The sequence below is a fragment of the Rhinolophus ferrumequinum genome, chromosome 10 (genome assembly GCF_004115265.2).
Source record: "Rhinolophus ferrumequinum isolate MPI-CBG mRhiFer1 chromosome 10, mRhiFer1_v1.p, whole genome shotgun sequence".
NCBI classification, from domain to species: Eukaryota; Metazoa; Chordata; class Mammalia; order Chiroptera; family Rhinolophidae; genus Rhinolophus; species Rhinolophus ferrumequinum.
In genome coordinates this window covers 29,086,944-29,106,963 of record NC_046293.1, presented here as the reverse complement: position 1 = coordinate 29,106,963, position 20,020 = coordinate 29,086,944, and the positions used below count along the sequence as shown (strand labels likewise).

At 38.2% G+C, this 20,020-nt stretch overlaps 2 protein-coding genes across 2 annotated transcripts; one reads left to right on the top strand and one right to left on the bottom strand.

The window, feature by feature from the left end:
• The first annotated feature begins 362 nt into the window (after positions 1–362).
• ART4 (ADP-ribosyltransferase 4 (inactive) (Dombrock blood group)) lies at positions 363–5,615 on the top strand. Its single transcript, XM_033116173.1, has 2 exons — positions 363–1,054; positions 4,887–5,615. The coding sequence occupies exons 1-2, from the start codon at positions 884–886 to the stop codon at positions 5,613–5,615; spliced, it is 900 nt and encodes a 299-aa protein (XP_032972064.1). The 5' UTR covers positions 363–883.
• A 13,681-nt stretch (positions 5,616–19,296) lies between these two features.
• C10H12orf60 (chromosome 10 C12orf60 homolog) lies at positions 19,297–20,020 on the bottom strand. The gene is given in 6 exon segments (XM_033116297.1): positions 19,297–19,493; positions 19,496–19,602; positions 19,604–19,654; positions 19,656–19,717; positions 19,719–19,973; positions 19,976–20,020. Coding segments are annotated over 6 exon segments (717 nt in total).

Here is a 20,020-nt window from a genome sequence, read left to right as displayed (position 1 = left end):
AGGAAGTGTGAATGGAAAAGATCTGCAAGAAAAACAAGTATCACAGGGCTTGGGAACAGAGGAAGGATGTTCAGATGAGAAAGGGAAGCGCCTGAAGAGAGAGTGTTCAACAGAATACCAGTGCTGGAATAATTTCGCACACTGGAGCCTGTTTCTGATTGTGTCAGCTGTTCAGAGGCTGCCTTAGACAGCAGTCGTTAGGATTCACTACAGACTGAAGTAGTATGGATGGATGCAATGCCTTCCCTGATGGGAAGAGTTCTGACGCCAACAGGTATAATTCCTGGATTGGAGAGTTTCAAAAGTGCCGTGGAAAAGCAGCAAAGAGAACCTTCTTTTGGACAGTAACTCTAAAAGGTGCGCTGTTTCATGACAAGCCTTTCCTGGCAGGGCCTATTAGCGGCACAGACCAGGCTGGCAAAGGCCCATCCTGAGGTGGCGACCTTCACAGGCCAATCATATCACTCGCAATGAAAGCCTGCCGCTCAAGATAATACCACTTGGCCCCAAACACTGTATAGTGTGTGCCTTTTCCTGCCTTCTGAGAAAGTTGAGGCTGAGCTGTTGAACTTCACTCTTATCAGGCCTTTGGAATTCCTACGCATACAGTTGAGATCAAGGTTTTTTTTTTGTTTTTTTTTTTAAATTGGAAACTAATTTCAGTTCACTTTAGAACCCGTTGTTTGGTGCACAAGTCTGGCTATTTCAGAGATTTCGGCTTTGCAGTTAAGTTAGAGTTGATCTCTTCCCTCAGAAAAAACTGCTACTAGTTAGTGGTGGTAGTGGAAGTCTCCACGTAGATAGACATCAGCAAGGAAGGTTCTTGCTGAGACTCACGCCGAAAAAAAAGCCCAAAGGAGAACTCTGAGAACTCCTTTTCAGGATGAAGCTGCAAGAGCAAAGAAATACTTCTGACACAAACAAATGCTGTCCGTTGACCAACAGATGCAGGAAGACTCTTCCCCCAACCACTGCAGCTCCTGTGAGGGGAATCTGGCTCCTTCAAGTGCAGCTTCCTCTCCTGCTGCTGTTCTCCGGCCTGCAGAGACCCACGGTGAGTTCCGAGTTGGGGCACAATGAAGGAGGTGATCTCTTATCATCAAAGCTCCAATAGGGCATTCTCCTGCTGACAACCTTTCGGGGACCTGGAGGCACCGGGAATCTAATTTCATTCAGCTATTTTAACAAGTAATACTAGTGAAGAGTGTGGGAAAGAATTACTTAAAATTGTGGAATTCTTTAAGTTTATAAATTTGGCATTATGGTAGCTGAAGGTATAGCGTTATTTTCTTGATTCTCAACAAAATTTAAGTGAGACACTGCTTTTTTAGGACAAATAATGCAAAATAAACCAAGTGTTTGCTTTTTTAATTAATTTTTTTATTAGTTTCAGGCACACAGAACAACATAGTGATCAGACATTTACACAACTGACAAAGTGATAACCCCAACAAGTCTACCACCCACACTACACTGTATAGTTATTACATTATTGACTATATTCCCCATGCTGCATGACTCATTTCCGTGGCTATTTTTTTAATTTATATTTGACATTCAATATTATATTAGTTTCAGGTGTACAGCATAGTGGTTAGTCATTTATATAATAAGTCTAGTTCCCATCTGACACTACAGTTTTTACAATACTATTGACTATATTCCTTATACTGTACTTTACATCCCTGTGACTGTCCTGTAACTACAATTTGTACTTCTTAATCCCTTCATCTTTCTCACCCAGCCCCTTCAAACCCCCTCCCATCTAGTAACCATCAGTTTGTTCCCTATGAGTCTGTTTCTGTTTTGTTCATTTATTTTGTTCTTTAGATTCCAAGTGAGATCACATGGTATTTCTCTTTCTCAGTCTGACTTATTTTGTAAAGCATAACACCCTCTAGGTCCATCCATGTTGTAACAAATGGTAATATTTCATTCTTTTTTATAGCAGAGTAATATTCTATTTTATATATGTACCACAATTTCTTTACCCAATTGTCTATTGATGGGCATTTAGATAGTTTCTATATCTTGGCTATTGTAAATAGTGAAGATAGGGGTGCATATATCCTCCCCAGTTAGTGTTTTGAATTTCTTTGGATAAATACCCAGGAGTAGAATTACTGGGTCACAAGGTAGCTCTATTTTTAATTTTTTGAGGAAACCCCAGACTCATAGGGAACAGACTGATGGTTACTAGATGGGAGGGGGTTTGAGGGGGCTGGTTGAGAAAGATGAAGGGATTAAGAAGTACAAATTGGTAGTTACAGGACAGTCACAGGGATGTAAAGTACAGTATAGGGAAGATAGTCAATAGTATTGTAAAAACTACTGTGTCAGATGAGTACTAGACTTATTATATAAATGTCTAACCACTATGCTGTACCCCTGAAACTAATACTGTTTTCCGTAGTGGCTGCACCAATTTGCAATCCCACCAACAGTGCAAAAGCAGTTCCTTTTCTCCACATCTTCACCAACACTTGTTTGTTGATTTATTGATGATAGCTAGCCTGACAGATGCAAGGTGATAGATATCTCATTGTGGTTTTTATTTGCATTTCTCTGATGGTTAGTGACATTGAACATCTTCTCACATGTCTATTGAACATCTGTAAGTCCTCTTTAGAGAAACGCCTATTCAGGTCCTCTGCCCATTTTTTAATTGGATTGTTTTTTTGGTGTTGAGCTATATGAATTTTTTATAGATTTTGGATATTAACCCCTTATAGATGTATCATTGACAAATATCTTCTCCCATCCTATAGGATGCCTTTTCATTTTGTTGATGCATTTCCTTTGCTGTGCAAAAACTTTTTCGTTTGATGTAATCCCATTTGTTTTTCTTTTATTTCCCTTGCCCGTGGAGAAATACCAGTAAAAAATATTACTAAGTGTAATGTCTGAGTGTTTACTACCTATGTTTTCTTCTAGGAAACCAAGTCTATTTGGCTTTAGGCTGTATCATATAGACCAACTCAAAAGAAGTATTATAATTTAAAGTTCTATATAATGAAAAGGAACCTAATGTTAAAAGATGATAGTCTACATATTTGAGATCTAGTAATATATTAAAGTTTTAGAGTTTATCACATCTTGACAAGGCATGGTATTACTGAATTTGTTTTATTTTACCTTAAATAGAGTCTCTCGATTTATTTGTAAACCTGCTATAAAGAGTTAATGGTTAGGGCACATGACAGTAGAGTCTCATTTTCCCCTTTCCACTGTCTCAAGAGGTATTTCAATGACTAAAATTGCCAGGTTGTGATCTGACATTCCAGAAAAATTTCACATAAAGAGCTCTGTTCTCTTTCTCTCGTTCTCTCTCTCTCTCTCTCTTTCTCTCTCTCTCTCTGCGGTGGGGTGGAGGGCATTGCTGGTTGCTTCCTTAAAAATGGTTTGGAAAACATTCACTAACAACACATATTGTAATTGCACTTGGAACAGAGCACCGCGAGTAAAAATTAACTGCCAGCTCCAAACATACCAACTGCAGAACAATTATACAAACCCCACTTCTCCAGAAAACTGGAAAACTTGGTCTTTAACCCTATCGTCATCTCTAATAAAACAATTGACTTATGAATGATCATATTTGTACACTCAAAAGAGTTACTGGTTAAAATTGTTTAAGCAATCTTAAAAATGTGTTCTAATTCATACACAACTGGATGGTTTTAACAGTTATTTGAGTTCCACGCACAACATCCTTGACATTGACTGGATAGAATCTTACCTCTTAATATATTCCTTAATGAATACTGTTGGTTAGAAAAGCATCATTTCTTTGCCAAGCAGGAAACACCTTGGGATGTAGATCACTGAAATATAGCTCTACATGACGGACTGATGATACTTAATGAACTTGTATTCAAATCTCTAACTCCAGTTTAACATACACTAGATTATCAATAAGTAATATTCAATTGACTACGCATTAGCAAATGTGTTTTTCCCACTCCTGGTTTCTAAGAGGAGGGACTTTCTACGCACACTTCCTACCACTGTTCAGCACTTTACTCACTCCGCTACCCTGAAGGTGGGCAAATTTACTTGATTGGCAATATCAGGAAGAATAACTGGATATGCTGAGTTTGACTCTTATTTTTCTTCCTCCTGGGAACTAGCTTGATGGCAAAGGGTAGGGGGCCAGTGTTCCTCCATGACAAGAACCTTACCTGAGCAGACCACAATCCAGTACTGCCTATAGCTGAGTGGGCAAGTCTGCCTCTTTCTGGGGTTTACTCTTAACATGCCCATTCACCATCAGACCTGAAAATGTATGCCCCAACATGACAATATTCAGTAATAAAAAATTATATTTTAGCCTTCATATTAGCTCATTTTTTTCTCAATTTTTTTCAAAACGTAGGCAGAGGAGAGGACTGTTATTTACTGGGGATCCCCTTGGAGAACCTAACATTACTCCTCATTTAAGTCTTTTCTTAAATAAAGTTCAAACGTTTACTATAGCTTTTAGGTATTTATAAAAAAGACATTCCTTCAAACACCCATTTGAGAAAGTGAAGGGGGTCAATAGAGGAAACAGAAAGTATAGGTAAACTTTAAGTTTATTGTTTTCTTCAACGTACTCAATATGCAAAAATAAAAAATACTGTGATTTTGGTGAAACAAAAAGGTCATTTCCTCCCTGGGGATTGGAGTATTTTTTGAGCTTTCAGTGATATTTATCAAACCAACTTCAATCTCTAACACAAGTCACTGATGCAGGAAGGACTAGAGCAGTGTGATGATTACTAGTGAAACTTACTTCAGCAAATACTGGTTTCAGGGGATACCTTGCCTTACAGAGCCCAGAAAATCTGCTACCACATTTACTATCTGATTTCAAAATTAAAATCAAGATTTTTCTTTTCTTACAGGCTGCAATTAAAATCGACTTTAACTTGGCACCACGTTCCTTTGATGATCAGTACCAAGGCTGCAGCCAACAGGTCATGGAGGAGCTAAGTCAAGAGAATTATTTCACAAAAGAAGTAGAAGCCCAAAGGAATTATTCCAGGGCCTGGCATTCTGCCCACTTAACCTGGTTGAGCCGAAGTACAGCTCTCCCTAAGGACATGACAATTACACATGCTGTGGCCATCTTGGTTTACACATTGAACAAAAATGTTCACTCCGACTTCACTAAAGCCATGGCCACTGCTGCCACGTCTCCACGGCAATATAAACAATCATTCCATTTCAAATATCTTCATTACTACCTGACCTCAGCAATCCAGCTGCTGAGGAAAGGAACTGCCAAGACGAATGTCTCTGAGTGTTATGAGGTGCATCATGAGGCTGATTCCTACTTGAAAGCCTCCACAGGTGCCACCATTCGATTTGGCCAATTCCTATCCTTCTCCCTCCTAAGAAAAGAGGCACAGAAGTTTGGGAACCAAACTCTATTTACCATATTTACCTGCATGGGTGTACCTGTGCAAAACTTCTCTCTCAAGAAGGAGGTCCTGGTCCCTCCCTATGAGTTGTTTGAAGTTGTAAACATGAGCTACCACCCAAGAGGAAATTGGTTGCAACTGCGGTCAACTGGAAATCTGAGCACATATAACTGTCAGCTGCTAAAAGGTACTATTATTGATCTAAATTGAATTCATATCCGGATCACAGACTACTATTCTTTTATAAAAGTTATTTTTCTGAGTGGGCATGGGGGGCAGGGGGAAGGCCAAAAACATGGAAATTGGCCTTCAGCTATGGAGGAACTGACAGATTAGAGGAAACCTGACTTATTTCTTGGTTTCCCCTCTTCTTTCTCCTTAACTACCTCGAGGAAAATGTATTTCTGCAATGGCACTAATATACGGGCATTCTAGACAGAGAGAATAAGCCTCTACTGAAAAAGATAGCACATAACATATAGCATTTTCACCTTATCGCTCAAAATTTTCTGTCATGGTCATTTCATGAATAAGGAATGCTAGAAGTAAAGCAGGAGGCATGATTTAGTTATTCACTCTTATCTGTCAATTGTCTTCTATGTTCCGGGAACTAGGATAGGGGGCCCAGGGCAATATAAAAGGAATACAGCAAAACTACTATCAAGGAGGATTTTTAGACTAATGAGAAACAGAAATAGGAACCAGTGTCTACACACAAAAATACAAAGTAACACATTCAGTGTTTAAGCAATGGTTGTGGCTGCTCAGGCAGGAAGCTACTCCTTCTCTCTACAGAAAGTGAAGAAGACCTAACAGGAGAGGACCACATCGGACTTGAAGTAGGAATGGGGGTTTTTAGTGAAAGGAGAGGGAAAAAAAGTCGTTATTTAAGCAGAAAACAGCAAATGCTGAACCACAGGCATTTCAAACAGCCTAGTGACTGTAGGGAATCTCCAAAATTCCTGATGGCTAGAACACAGGATGTGTAGGAGGTAGGAGGAGGCTAGGAGTAGAAAATGAGTAGGAGAGTTCTGATGGGGTCCACTTGTAAAAACTCATGTATTTTATCCTCAGGACTTTCAAACTTCATGCTGTAGGTAAGGAGAAGTCATTAGACGTTTTAAGGTGTGCAGCATCAATAAGATCAATATTTTAGCAATAGCACTGATGATATTGTAGAAAATGAACTGAAGCAGGAGAAATCAGAGATACCACAATACAAAAGAAAATTGTTAAATTCTTTTTTAGAAAATCACATGGCTGATTCCATTTTATCCTCCTCTCCTTGGCAGTGGTAGGCAGCAGTGTGAGTGAAACGCATATCTGCCCCATAGACACAAGAGATCGGTGTTTGTGAGAATGAACAACTAGAGTAGAATATGAAGACAACAGTGAGGTTTAATAAAAAATGAGAAAATCCATAGTCAGGTTGCGGGATTCTTTGGAAGTACACCTGATAGGACACTGTTGCTTCATTCTTATCATGAAGCAACTAGATTAACCAGCACAGTAAAATATATTAAGTGAAAAAGCATACAATATTTATGTTAAGGAGTAGGAAACTGAGGGAGAGGAATATATAATAGAAATAATTATCCATGTTCTGCCACACTCAAATAATTCAAGACACCCCCCACACACACACACCCCTGCCCCAAACTAATGATCTTTGCTTTCCTGTGGTGAAATTATTCAAACACAACTTCAGTTTGGTTTTGAATTAAGGCTTAGCTGGGGTGGCCATACATATTACTAGATTCTGGGAGCTTGGTTGGTCTTGTCTGGATATTTGAAGTCATGAATCATACTTAAGGAAATCAATTATTTTTTGTGTTGCTCTGTAAGCTCTTTGTGAGCGGGAATTTGACCACACAGTTTTTAAGAGCCTGGCATGGAATACCGGCAGTCTCACCCCAGAGCCACCCTATCTGGATTCATATCCAGCTTGTACCATCAGTTTTTAGCGTGTTCTGTCAAGTTGCTTAAACTCTCTTAAGTTTCTTAATGAGCATCATAATAGAACCCCAAAGGGCTCTTGTGAAGATAAAGTAAAATAAAATACTAAATTATTTCTACACTCCCTAGCATACCATAAAGGATAAATAAGTGTTAACTATTATTAACTTTAGTCCTTTGACAGAGATGCTTAATCTATATTTGTTGAAAAAGTGAGTGAATAAATGAAGCATTCTCTTTCATGGCTCTGAGTGAGCTGGGCCTTGGGTCAAGTGACCATATAACTCAATTGACTAAAAACAGTTCCAATATTTGCTAGAACAAGAAAATATTCTAGAAGGCTCAACCCTTAGTCAAGACCAAGGAACAGTAGCCACAATGTAAATGACCTGAAATGTGGTCACCTGCAAGTGAGTTACCATATCTATTATTTTTCTTAGAAATTCACCAATTAGCAGCTTGTGCAGCCTTGGGAAACAAGGTTGTAAATGGCAGAATAAAAATACCACTGGTCTTGGAGGGTGATGTTTTAGTTAGAGACATTGTATTATAGGCCAAGAGCTAGAATTAAAGTGTTTTCCCAGCCAGCACAGCTATAAAACTACCTGGGAGAGTATAAGAGGGAGAACAATAAGCTTGAGCTGCAAGGATGACATTTGTCCTTTGATTCTGGGCTCTGACTGAAAGTAGCAGAGAAGTCTGCTTCATCCTCTGGTTCCACCTTATATAAGCCTCATCTGCCACTGGCTGGTTGTTAGTACAGTCACTGTAGTTGAGGACAAAAGGGCTATATAGACTTGGAATGGACAGAACAAACAACCACTTATCTCTACTGATTTAAAAAAGTATGATTGGCTTTGGAATACTCTCGGCTATTAACTTCAATGTTTTGTCTCAGTAAGTAAGCTATGTCTGAAACCTTCTTCCTTAAGTCATTTCTGTGAACTGATAAATAATACTCTATCTATCCCAACATCCAGGCGCAGTATTGGATTGATCTATACATGAACAATGGGAGGAAGGAAGTGATGTGTCTTTCTTATCTGGGAGTCCTTCAATGGGATGGTCTAAGATCAATGTACTGCAGGGGAAAAAAAATAATTTTCTCTCTACCCTTCTATGTTCTTGGCTGAGATCCTCCCTACTCTAATAAAAAGACAGATTGACAAGGGGGAAAAAATTAATTTCATATATACAGGAGCCCCCTAAAATTATGAGACTCAAAGGCAGCCAGGCAATTGAGATTTATATACCATATTGAGCTAAGGAAAGGGACAGGGGTCTGGGGCTTCAAAAGGGAGGAAGGCAATTCACAGGAAAAGAGCAAACGTTTGGTAAACAAATGTTTGCCCTGCCATGCAGGTAAGTCTTTGAGATGAAAAAGTTATCTCTGGTAGTAGCACTACTCTTCCTGGTACAGGGCCTAGTTCTAAAAATTTTTAGGCAGTTAAAGGGAAGATAAAAAGTTTTACCTGAGTCTGCTCTTGATTGCCTTCATCTCAAAATAATCCTCATGCGAAAGAGGCACATTTTAGGGTGATATGTTCTGCTTCTCCTCGTACCCTGCTCGGACCTGATTTTCTAGATAACTTCTACTTTCCACCTCACCTCTCCCAATCATCTGGACTATATGACTCACCTCGGTCTAGGGAATTCACACATGGTGTTCTGAAGCACTGACTGGAATCCTCTCAGGAAACTATTTCTTATCCTTTCACTTTTTTTTTCCTTTTACTTTTTTTATTAACAGAAGCCACAAGCTAGTCTATGTCCCCAAAAGTCTCTATAAGCCAGTGACTCCTGATTTCTCTCCTGTTCCCTTAATCTGGCAGACATCATATTTGAAAGACAACATAAAGACCTTTAAAACTGGCCAGCCAAAACACTGTAATTCTCCCAACGAAGAGACAGTAGATTAAAGAATATTCTAGTCCTTCAATTTATTTCAAAATTGGTTGTTAACTTATAACTGCTGTTCTCAAGTTCACAGTTTTCAGGAATCTGTCATCTTTAGGGAGTCAAGAGGTCAAATTATAATATAATACATTTAAAGAAGTGAGTTTGCAAAAGAAAAATTGTTTAAGACATTCTAAACCAACAGCTTTCCTTTTTTAATTCTTCTCTCACCCCTCGCATGACCTATACTGGTTACCATAGAAACAGATGTTTTCATGCCCATTGTAAGACTCAAAGTATGTTAGTTATTTGCCCTTAAATGTTGCTCCTCCAGCAAAATAATCCATGCCAAAAATCTGTAGACACACAAATACATGCTCTGTTCTGTATCGCTGGATTCACAAAGAAGAGGGATTTATTTGTTAAAGTGTTTCACATAATCAAAATTCTTAAGCATGTTTCTAGAAAAAAATATAGCCAATTGTTTGTAGTAAGCCTGGTTTTACATGTTAACCTTACCAGTTGGTAGCAGTGAGAACATGGGCAAATGGCTTAGTCTCTCTGTGCCTGTGTCTTTATATGTAAAACAGCAATAATTTTTTAATAAAAACATACCTTATAAGAATCTGGGGAGGATAAAATAAATCAATGCATGTAAAAGCATTTAGAATAGTATATGACACATGTAAGTAAGTACTCAAAACTTTTAAGCTACTATTATCATTATTTATTTTCACTTCCTGTTTCCTGTTTTCTTTTACTCTGGGCTTCAGTTTTCTCAAATCGGTTTTCCCTATTTGTAGCATCACATTCACCTTGAAGTAGTGTCTGTCTCACACAAATGGATGAAAGATGGAACACATAATTGAATGAATCTGGAAGACCACATAACAGTGGAAAGAGAACAGACTTCAGAGCCAGTAAGAGCTGGGCATATGTTAGTAGCTATGTGGCCTTTCATACAAATGACAACCTCTGAGCCTGTTTCTTCATTTATAAAATGCGGATAATACTTTCCTAGAGGGAATGTTGTGATAGCAAGCGGTGTACGCCCTCTCAAACACAACTGAAAACAACTCTGGAAAAGTACTTTGTACATGGAAGCGGAATAATAGTTTAACGGCACAAATGTGTGTGTCCGTGATATTGACAGTAAGAATAGAACAAAGGAAGAGACAGAAGAAATAATGTTTACCATCTTTTGAATGCCAACTTTTTCCTAGATAACGTTCTGAAACATTAATGCTCATTTTAACAGAAAGAGGCTATATAGATAGCATTTGTCTCAAAATACTAAATTAACTACATATACTGCATGTCAGTTTTACCTTTTTGGCTTTTTTTCAAGAGATTGACTCTTTCTGAATCGTCATATAATTTACAGATTTAGACTTCATAAAATAAAAGGTATAATAATTACATATTTCTCCGCAGACTGTATACCTGAAGGCAGAGATGACCAAAATTAGGTTATAAGACACCAATAAAATGACATTTGTGTGGCAATTTAGTTTACAAAAGACTTGCACACACATTATCTGTTTAATGCTTACAACCACCCCGTATATTGGATTATTGACTGCACTATACTAATGTGAATACTGAGATTTAGAGAGTTTAAATGGTTTTGTAAGATTATTCAGACAGTTTACAAATGACAAAAGTAAGACCCTTTCCCATATTTTTGAACAAAAAGTCCGGCACAATTTTCTCTATAGATTGCTTCCAGGACATTTGTCCATTCAAAAATGTGACTGAGACACATCATTAGCTTCAGTCTTCTGTGACTGTCGCTAGTCACATTATAACTCACTTCGCATATACATAAATACACACACACAGATGTATATGTAACAAGACAATAATTAATCCTCATACATGCAGTGTGACTCTAGTGTTTTTTATTCTATTTTATTACATTATTAAAGAGTGATGGTCGTGGCCTACAAAACTGATTGTCACAAACATTAATGGATTACAACCTCTGATTTGAAAAATACTGTACTAGGGTACAGAGGAAATAAAAAGCACTGGCGAGACAGATAGTCTAAAAGAGAAGTAAAGCCAAATACAAAAGTAAGATTAATACAAGGTATTCTCAAAGGAAAGATTTTGTAGATTGTAATTAAATTCACAGATGTTTTTTCGTTTATATTCCTAAATACAGAGGGTGCCAAAAAAATATATACACATTTTAAGAAAGGAAAAACCTGTAGCAAAATTGTAATACAATGAATGACGCAAGCATTCATTTGATTAACGCCATCTTTTGAGCAAACGTCATACTACACATTGCTACCGTAATACAATTCAACTTCGAAAAGTAATACATAGATAACATCTCTTAAAATGTGTACTTTTTTTGGCACCCCTGGCATATAGTATGTGGAAAAAAAAATTAATAGAGGTAGAAATGATAATGACCATAAGAGAGGTTGAGAAAAAGTAACAAGAGTTAGAAAAGTTATTTTAACCTGAGAAAATAAAATTAAGATTTTTTTAATATCCTACTTATTCTGAAAGGGGGCTTATGAGGTGGTTTTGAAAGATGAGAATAATTACAACATAATAATGTCTATATGTTTGTCTCTTATTTGAGCATCATCATCATAACAGCAGTGATGTAAAGTGAAGAGTAGTGGTAGTGATCACAGTATTTCCAAAAACCTTGAGATGGTCTCATTCTACAGGTGAGAAAACTGAGACCCAAAGAAAGTAACTAGCATGGTCAAGTCAAACAGCTAGGGGCAGAACTTCAACACCAAGACTAACCACTTCCAAAAATCACTATCTTTCTCTGCTACATTGCCTCACTGTGGATCAGTATTTTCTGTTATCTATTCAGTAGAATCTTACCCCATTAGAAAGTGAGAAAGGGTGGGGTTGGAGGGCCTTGTGATCTCTAGCCTCAGGGAAGAGAAAACAAAACCAAAAGTTTGAGAATCATTCTGAGTGACCTGCTAAAGTGGTATTGGTTCCTCGGTCCCTGTCAGAATTCAGATAATACAAATTTAACACAACCTGACAAAAATCTTAGAAATATGTACTATTAATTTTCCTTGTCTACTATTACTGGTGAAAACTGGGGGTGGGGGTATGAAAATTATTGTTGATATATAGATGATATAGATATAGATATAGATATATAGATAGATACATAATTCCAAATAGAAATTCTAGGAAACAAACAGTTTATATATCATGTGAAAGCAATGGGAAAATATTTCTCCATCATCTGGTCATCCCATCAAACAATATGGTTAAATATTGAGGCAATCACAAAGCGGAATGTTTTCCTACCTCCAACATCTTTTCTAGCCTAATAATCAGTGAAGTCTGGTTGAAGAGGAGATTCCACTCTTTATTTAGAGCATTTTTTTAAAAAAGTTTCCATCTTCCATCGCATTGTATATCCACACCCCATTGTATTCCCTGACAATAATTATTTGGTATTCAAGTTTCGCTTTCAACAGCCATACCTAACTGGATGCTAACCTTTCCCTACTTCCTGTGAAGAGCATGTTATGTGTAGGCAGTACACACACATAGCAAGCAAGACTGTATAAATACTTTTTGCCCACCTTATAGTAAAAAAAAAAAAAAAAAAAAAATTATATGAGGACAGACACTATATGGAGAGATAATACAGTGCTTGAAAATAGAGTTGGGTGAAACTGTGAGTTTGAATGCTGCCGACACTACATACTAGGTGTGTGATGTTTGGCAAGTTTCTTCACATCTCTGTGTCACAGTTTTATCAAATGAAAAATTAGGATAATGAGAATAATTACCTCATAGGTTTGTTGTGAGGATTAAATGAGTTAATTTATAGCAAGTGCTTAAAACAGATCTTAGCACAGAATAAATTACTTAATCAATGTTAGCTTTCCTAGTGGAGATGAAGATGATAAGTAAGATAGGGATAATGGTGATGGTGATAACACTGATAATAATGAAGACTGAAAATCCGGGGATCTCTACCACCAACTAGCTGGGTAGACTGAAGTAAATCTCTTAACCTCTTGGTGCCTGTTTCATCACGTGCCAAATAAGCAAGCTGAGTTCTGTTAGTTAGAAAAATCTCAGAGAATACTTTATTAAAAGCAGCTAACTTCAAATATTTTTATTAGAAATTTTCTAAGTTAAAAAATGTTAATCAGAGGTAGCCGGTTAGCTCAGTTGTTTAGAGCGCATGCTGATAACACCAGGGTTGCCGTTTTTCGATCGCGGCATGGGCCACTGTGAGCTTGTGTCCTCCTTAAAAAGAGAGAGACAGAGAGAGAGAGACAGAGAGAGAGAGAGAGGGAGAGATTTTAAAAAAAAAATTGTTTTTTTAATAAAAGTTAGTCAAAGGAGAAATGAGGTAGTTAAAAAACTCTCTGCTAGCTCAAACATTTCTAACTTTTTTGTTTGTTTTTACAGCTTCCAGTATAACGAGTACACCCGCTCCTGTAGTTACTGCTGCTCTCTCAGTTTTGATCAGTGCCATCATCTCTTCTAAAAGTGGGGTGTAAAGGAAACTGTCGTTTGCTTTTCCTGTACCCTTTTGCTTTATTCCAGTCAGAGCACCCTGAACACCCTTGGGGAATCACTCTGCCCCCACCAGCATCTGACGCAGCACTGGCCCAGCCCACTGCCTAGGAGTGGGCCTGTAATTCAGTATCCATCTTCTCCATGAACACAGATGTCCATGCTGGGGTAGAAAATGACCCAATCACAGTCTGAGATAACTTCAGGATACTTTTTTTGGCACTGGGATTGGGAGTGAGATGGGAACTTTGCTTGTTTGTTTGAGTAGAGATTAATGAAAACAGAGTATGTGCCTAGAGCTTCTAGCAGCTATTTGCCGCCAGGAAGGGAGACCCCACCTCCCTGAGAATGGAGCTCACACAATGGAGGAGGAGCTGAGAAGTGAAAAGAAACTGAGTCCTGATGAGAGTGCGTGAACCGCTAGATCCAACCGTGCCTGAAATGGATACTGTGGGCTTTTTATTACATGAATCAATAAACTCTACTTTTGCTTAAGTAATTTGAATTAAATTTTCTGTCTCAAGCAGTTGAAGGAGTTATGATGAATATAAGGACACTCCCTTATTTTATTCAGTCCTCAATAGGAAAAATTCAGAGAAGCTTGAGTTAAAAAGCAAAGCACAAATTCTTCATCAAATAGAAAAGCTTTGAGCCCCAGAGATATAACTAAGGAGTGAATTTTCATCAGAGATTTTTTTTATCAGTATCCAAGGCCAAATTAGTGTAGTCACAGATGGGAGGAAACACGGAAACTTGAGAAATACAAGGGAAAGATGTTAGTGAAATCTCACTCACTGCCAGTAATGGGGTGCTGCACACGTTCCTAAACCATTACAAAAGTTGAAATTTAAATTCATGTTAATTTACAGAGAATTTTGTGGCAAATTGGATTTTAAGTATTCGCCACAAATTTACATACATTAGAAAAACATGTGGATGTGTGTGGAGATAAATTTTTTAAAAACAACTCCATCTAATTATCAAGCAAAAATCAAAGATATATTGAGTCCCCGCTACGTGCAAACAATTAAGAAGTATAAATCATCAAACTTCATACCTGGGAATGTTCTCCAACTCTTCTCTCTGGTATTACCACATCGGTGGAGCAACGGGGGTGGACTGCTCTGTCTCATCTCCAAAGAATATTGGGCTAAAGGGAGTGAAGTGATAGCTAGCTTCATAACCTTGAATTCCCAAAGTCCACACTACTTAGTCCCTCTGAGGTTTGCGTAAGAAACAACAAAAGTGAAAATCAGCTCATCTGACCCAAGTCGAACTTCCTAAAGGGCCTGTGCCCCGACAGAAGAGACTCAATGGGGACTTCACTGCATAAAATCACCTGCTAGACAATTCAACCATCTAAAGTTATCCATCTTTACATTGGGATTTTGAAAATAACAGGGCCACCTGCACATCTGTCACCTAGCTTGCATTGGCCTGTACATCCGATAAGGCAAGCATATGCTTCATTGCACAGGAACTTGGCAGGTTAGTGACTACCTAGTAACGAGTCCTGGGGGCATGGCTCCAGGAACAAGCTTGGCAGTCAGCTTTTATTGGTGAGGCAGTGGTGAAATGTGTTAGGAATGGCCTCCCAACATCTTGTACATATTTTTTCTGTGCCATATAAATGCATTTATTGAGCCATACTATCTACAAAGCACTTTGGGGAATACAATTTGAATACAGTAGGCCAGATCTTCCATGAATTTATCGTCTCTTGGGAGAAATTAAGTAACAAAGGAAATACCAAAACAAAGGGGAAAATCAAGTCTTCCATTCATGAAAGTTCAGAAGAGAGATTTCTTCGTGGCAAGAGAAGTCAGGAACGCTTCAAGGAGGAGGCAGCACTTGAGCCAGTGAGTCCTTGGAACATTGGGGTAGGAGCAAGGGGTGAGAGGAAGGAGGAAAAACAGTAGGCAAGTGTATGTATCAAGAGCTTAGGGTACATATAACAATGTTGTTATATGAGTAACATCGTTACAAAATGAGGACATATAACAAGCACTTGAGTTTAGAGAACAAAACAAGATTCCTCTGGCCTGGGGTTGAATATTGCATTCTCTTGGAGAAGACGCTAGGGGGAGGGGCCTCAGATGGGTGGAAAACAGAGCTGTGTAGGAAAGGGAGGTGAGACATAGAAATGATTGATGTGTGTAAGGGTCAGAAAATAGACGGGTCTGCCAGAGTGGAGGAGTAATGTGGAGTGGAGTGGAGTGAAAGCTGAAGCCACTCAGTTAAACTAAAAAGCCAGCCTAAAGCATTAGCTCTCCATATCAATTTTCTGAGTAAGACAATTCTCCTGAATCAGTGACTCTTAAAGCATGTCCCCAGTATCACCAGCAGCAGCATCCTTGAAGACCATGTTAGCGATGCGAATTCTAAAGCCGGAACCCAAATCTGTGGAGTCAGCAACCCAGAAATCTGTGTTTAATAAGCCCTCCACGCTTCTGATTTATGTGATATAATCCTTAAGGGAATAACCAAGTTTTTTAAAGATAACTTAGTTCTTCTCCCTGCTGCTGCTGATTTCCAGAACAAATCTCTGGAGATAGAAATGATTCTCTTGAATCAAGTAGATTTGTGGGTTTAGTTAAGGAGGAATGTACATAGTTTGCATTCCCTCGGTCTCTGCTTGCAGTCTCAAGTTTTTGAGGAAGAAGTCTATAAAATGGACCGCTGATTTAAACTGATTAAAAGTCTAAGTTCATAAAATTTTAGGAGGCCAGTTTTGAAACATTCTCTGTAATTTCTATTCCTTTGTTAGTCTGGGATATCTTCTGAAAATTAATGGACCCTCATATGTGCATAAATTCACATGGATTCTTAAAAGAGACGGCAATGCACTGTAAGGTTGCATAGTATTTATCTCTATAATAATTTTATTAAAGTAACACATGCACCTCTCCTTTTTGTGTATACAAAAAAATACTCTGGCTCCATTTATTACTTTATTGTCATCTTTATAATACAATGTTCTAATATGCCTATCTGCTTGTCCTGAAGTTCTCTATTTACTCTTAAAAAAAAAAATCAATCCAGTGAAAGAAAATTTTCTAGAGTTTGATTTGCTTGGAGAATCAGGATGCTTGGCCTAAGTTATCTAATGATTTGAATCAAATGGACTTACATTGAATGAACTAGTTCTTGATTTGGTAAAATTCACCAGACATTTATTTAGGTAAATGCTTTCAGGGATACCAAGACGCTGCCTCATGCGTTGGCAACTGATAAAAAGTGGGGTGGGGGGGCAGGGGGGTGGGATTACAAGTATTACAGGACCTTCTGTCTTTCTTCCTTTTACTATTTTGTAGTAAATGACCATACGTTTTGTTTCGTTGTGTCTTTATGACGGTTATCTTTTTTCTCCCCACTTGTGTTCATTCAAACACTTAGGCCGTACTGTGCTCGTGGCCTTAGAGGAAGAATGAGATGAGGCATCAGACAAAAACAAGTGCACCTTCCCCACTTTGTTCTTTAAAACCTGAATGAATTGAGAGTAAAGGAGAGGAACTCAAAACCGAAGTATTTGCGAGAAACATCATTTAAGAGTAACAGGTTTGAGAAGAATACAGCTTTCCTCTAATACTTCCGCAAGCTGGGAAGCAGCAACAGACACGAAGTCATCAGAGGGGACAGACCGGTGGTGCCCACTGGCAGGAAAATGTCTGTGAGAGGCACTGTGAATGATGGCCAGTCTCACAAGAGCCACCGGCATCTGAAAACCACCCGTCTCTAACACCAGCCACTATTCCCATTGGCACTACGGAGAGACTTCCCTTGAACTGCCATTCCCATGAACTCCCTTGAACCAGTCATTCTTTCAGTCATTTCACAGAAAGACTGCCCCAGGACTTCTGTTGGTCCTTCTCCCATTCATCTCCATGTGAAGCCCGCAGCTGTTAAAACACTGTGGGACACAATCCTAAAACCAAGAGAAGAGCATGAAACTCCAGACACATACCGATTCAGAAAAAGTAGCAAAGTGAGAGCTGCACTTCCTCCTCCCATCTATATATATATGTATTTTTGAGGGGAGTGTAGCAAACGGATCAGCCCAAGATTCTCCTCAAAATAAGACAGCTATTAATGGATAGCTATTGTAAATTAGCCAGGTTTCAGCACTGGAGCTAACACAAAACGCAGAGTTAATGTATTCAAACTCATCCTTTTTCCAGTCCCTCTAAGCCCTGGAAATTGTCAAAATCCCCTTGAGCCTTGCCACGGGACTTTCTGAAGGTCTTACTATTAGGGAACAAGGGAGTCCTTAGTTAAGATTACAGTAGTAATTACAATGACAGTTCTGGCTTTGGAGCTGACCTCTTGGCTCCAGCAAACAGAAGTGCAACTTTAAAGTAGCCATGACTAAGGAGGTTATCTGGCAACCTTGGTGGAAGTGATTGCATGGCAAGCTAAAAAAATACATGGAGTATCTTCTTCCTCCCTCTCCATCAAATGCTCACACTCAAAGTCTTTCCCTTTTAGTTTCTCATGCTTCAGACTTTATTCTCTGAACAGAGTATAGAGAAATGTTTTCTTTTTATAGGAGAAAACTGAAATTTTAAATTTTAAATGAGAAAATATTTAAATCAGGAAAACAACTTGGGTATTTTCAGAAGGAAAATTCCAATAAAGAACTACAGTTATTAATTTTCTTATTTTCAACAAAGTTCCCATAAGGTATCATGTGAAATAGGACAACCTTGAGAGCATACGCTATTTACAATGCATGAAAGCCAAAGACTTTACGGTAGGCTGATGGACTTGTCTAACTTTTCCTCCCCAATACAAGCACATCTCAGACCTCCTACTTCTACATGTGTTACGGTCTTTTCACTGTGAAAAGTTAGAGCACCTCCATTTTTCGGCCTCTAATATCTCCTAATTATAAGACCTCAGTACAGGACAAATGAGAATAAGTCATCTACTTTGGTCTTATTCATTTAAGCAAGAAAATTCTATTATTCCTCATTCATTGTTCTTTATTTCTGGATAAATTATATCAAAAGTATTGAGTGCTTATGATAGGCAGGCCTTGATGTATGTAGAAGTTGGTGTAAGAGTGACAAAAATGCAGAGGGTTTTTATTGTTTCCTAACCCTGAACAGTTGTTTCTGCCATATTATCTAATGATAACATTTACATTTACCTGGACTTTGCACTGTAATAACTAAAAACAGAATTGCTAAAAGTGGAAATTAGTTTAAGGCTATTTCAATTATCCTTTAAGATGAAATATCTTTAGAAACATCCTCAAATGTAATACTACCTTGATTTTTTAACAATATATGTATTCTTTTTAGTAACTTCCATTTCAAGCAGGCTTTCTTTGATTATTTTTATTTGAATACAGCAAAACTTGAGGTAATGGTTTGCGAAGTGACTACCCTTTGCACCAATGTCCCAACAGACCACATGTTGGACATGAAAGGTCTTAAAAAGTGCTGTGAAAACTCACAGGATTTGAATTGATTTTCTGACAGAAATGAGCACTTCTGTTGCACTCCTACTAGTCATTTGCTTTCTTAACCCCAGAAATATTGGCTTCTATAATCTTTACAACTTTTTGGCAGATGTCTAAGATCAGTCCCATAGTTCTGACAATTCGCTCTAACTAATCTGCAGCAGACTCCATGGTATTCTTGGCATTCTCAGGTTTTCATGCATCCTGCAACTTTTTCAAGGTGTCCACGGTAGTGGTTTGCATGAACCTGCACTTGGGTTTTTCTAAGATGTGGAGGCATCTGATTACTCTTTGGTGATTTTTCTATAAAAGTCACGTAACTGAAGATTCATGATGGGATACTTCATCAAGAGTGAGAGAAGATTCCAAACACCCAACGTGGTTACCACCATTCAGCAAAGACAATGATTGGTACATGGACATCTTGGAGCACTCCTTTAGCAAACTGATGCAACTCCTTTACTTGCATTGGTACTTTTCTCAACCATTGCACACAAAGCTGTCGCAATTTTGGAAACTAAAAGTTCCTTTTGCATTTTGTCCTTTGCATCCACTACAGGTTGCATCTCCTTAAAATTTTTGAGCATTTGTTCAATGATATCCTTAAAATAACCATCTTCTTCCATAGTCATTCAGATGATCTGAGTATTCATACCGCTGTTAAACAATCTGCTAAATGTGTATGTGAAGGAAGCAAAATCTTACTTAAAAAAGTGAAAGAATGTTTGGCAGCTTAAACCTCTTTATCCTTTTCTGACTCTGAAGACAT

Excerpts from the sequence above, each read along its gene's own strand:
- ART4 (XM_033116173.1), top strand. The coding sequence starts at position 884 with ATGAAGCTGCAAGAGCAAAGAAATACTTCTGACACAAACAAATGCTGT. Across the intron at positions 1,055-4,886 it reads CCGGCCTGCAGAGACCCACG|GCTGCAATTAAAATCGACTT; the intron begins GTGAGTTCCGAG and ends CTTTTCTTACAG.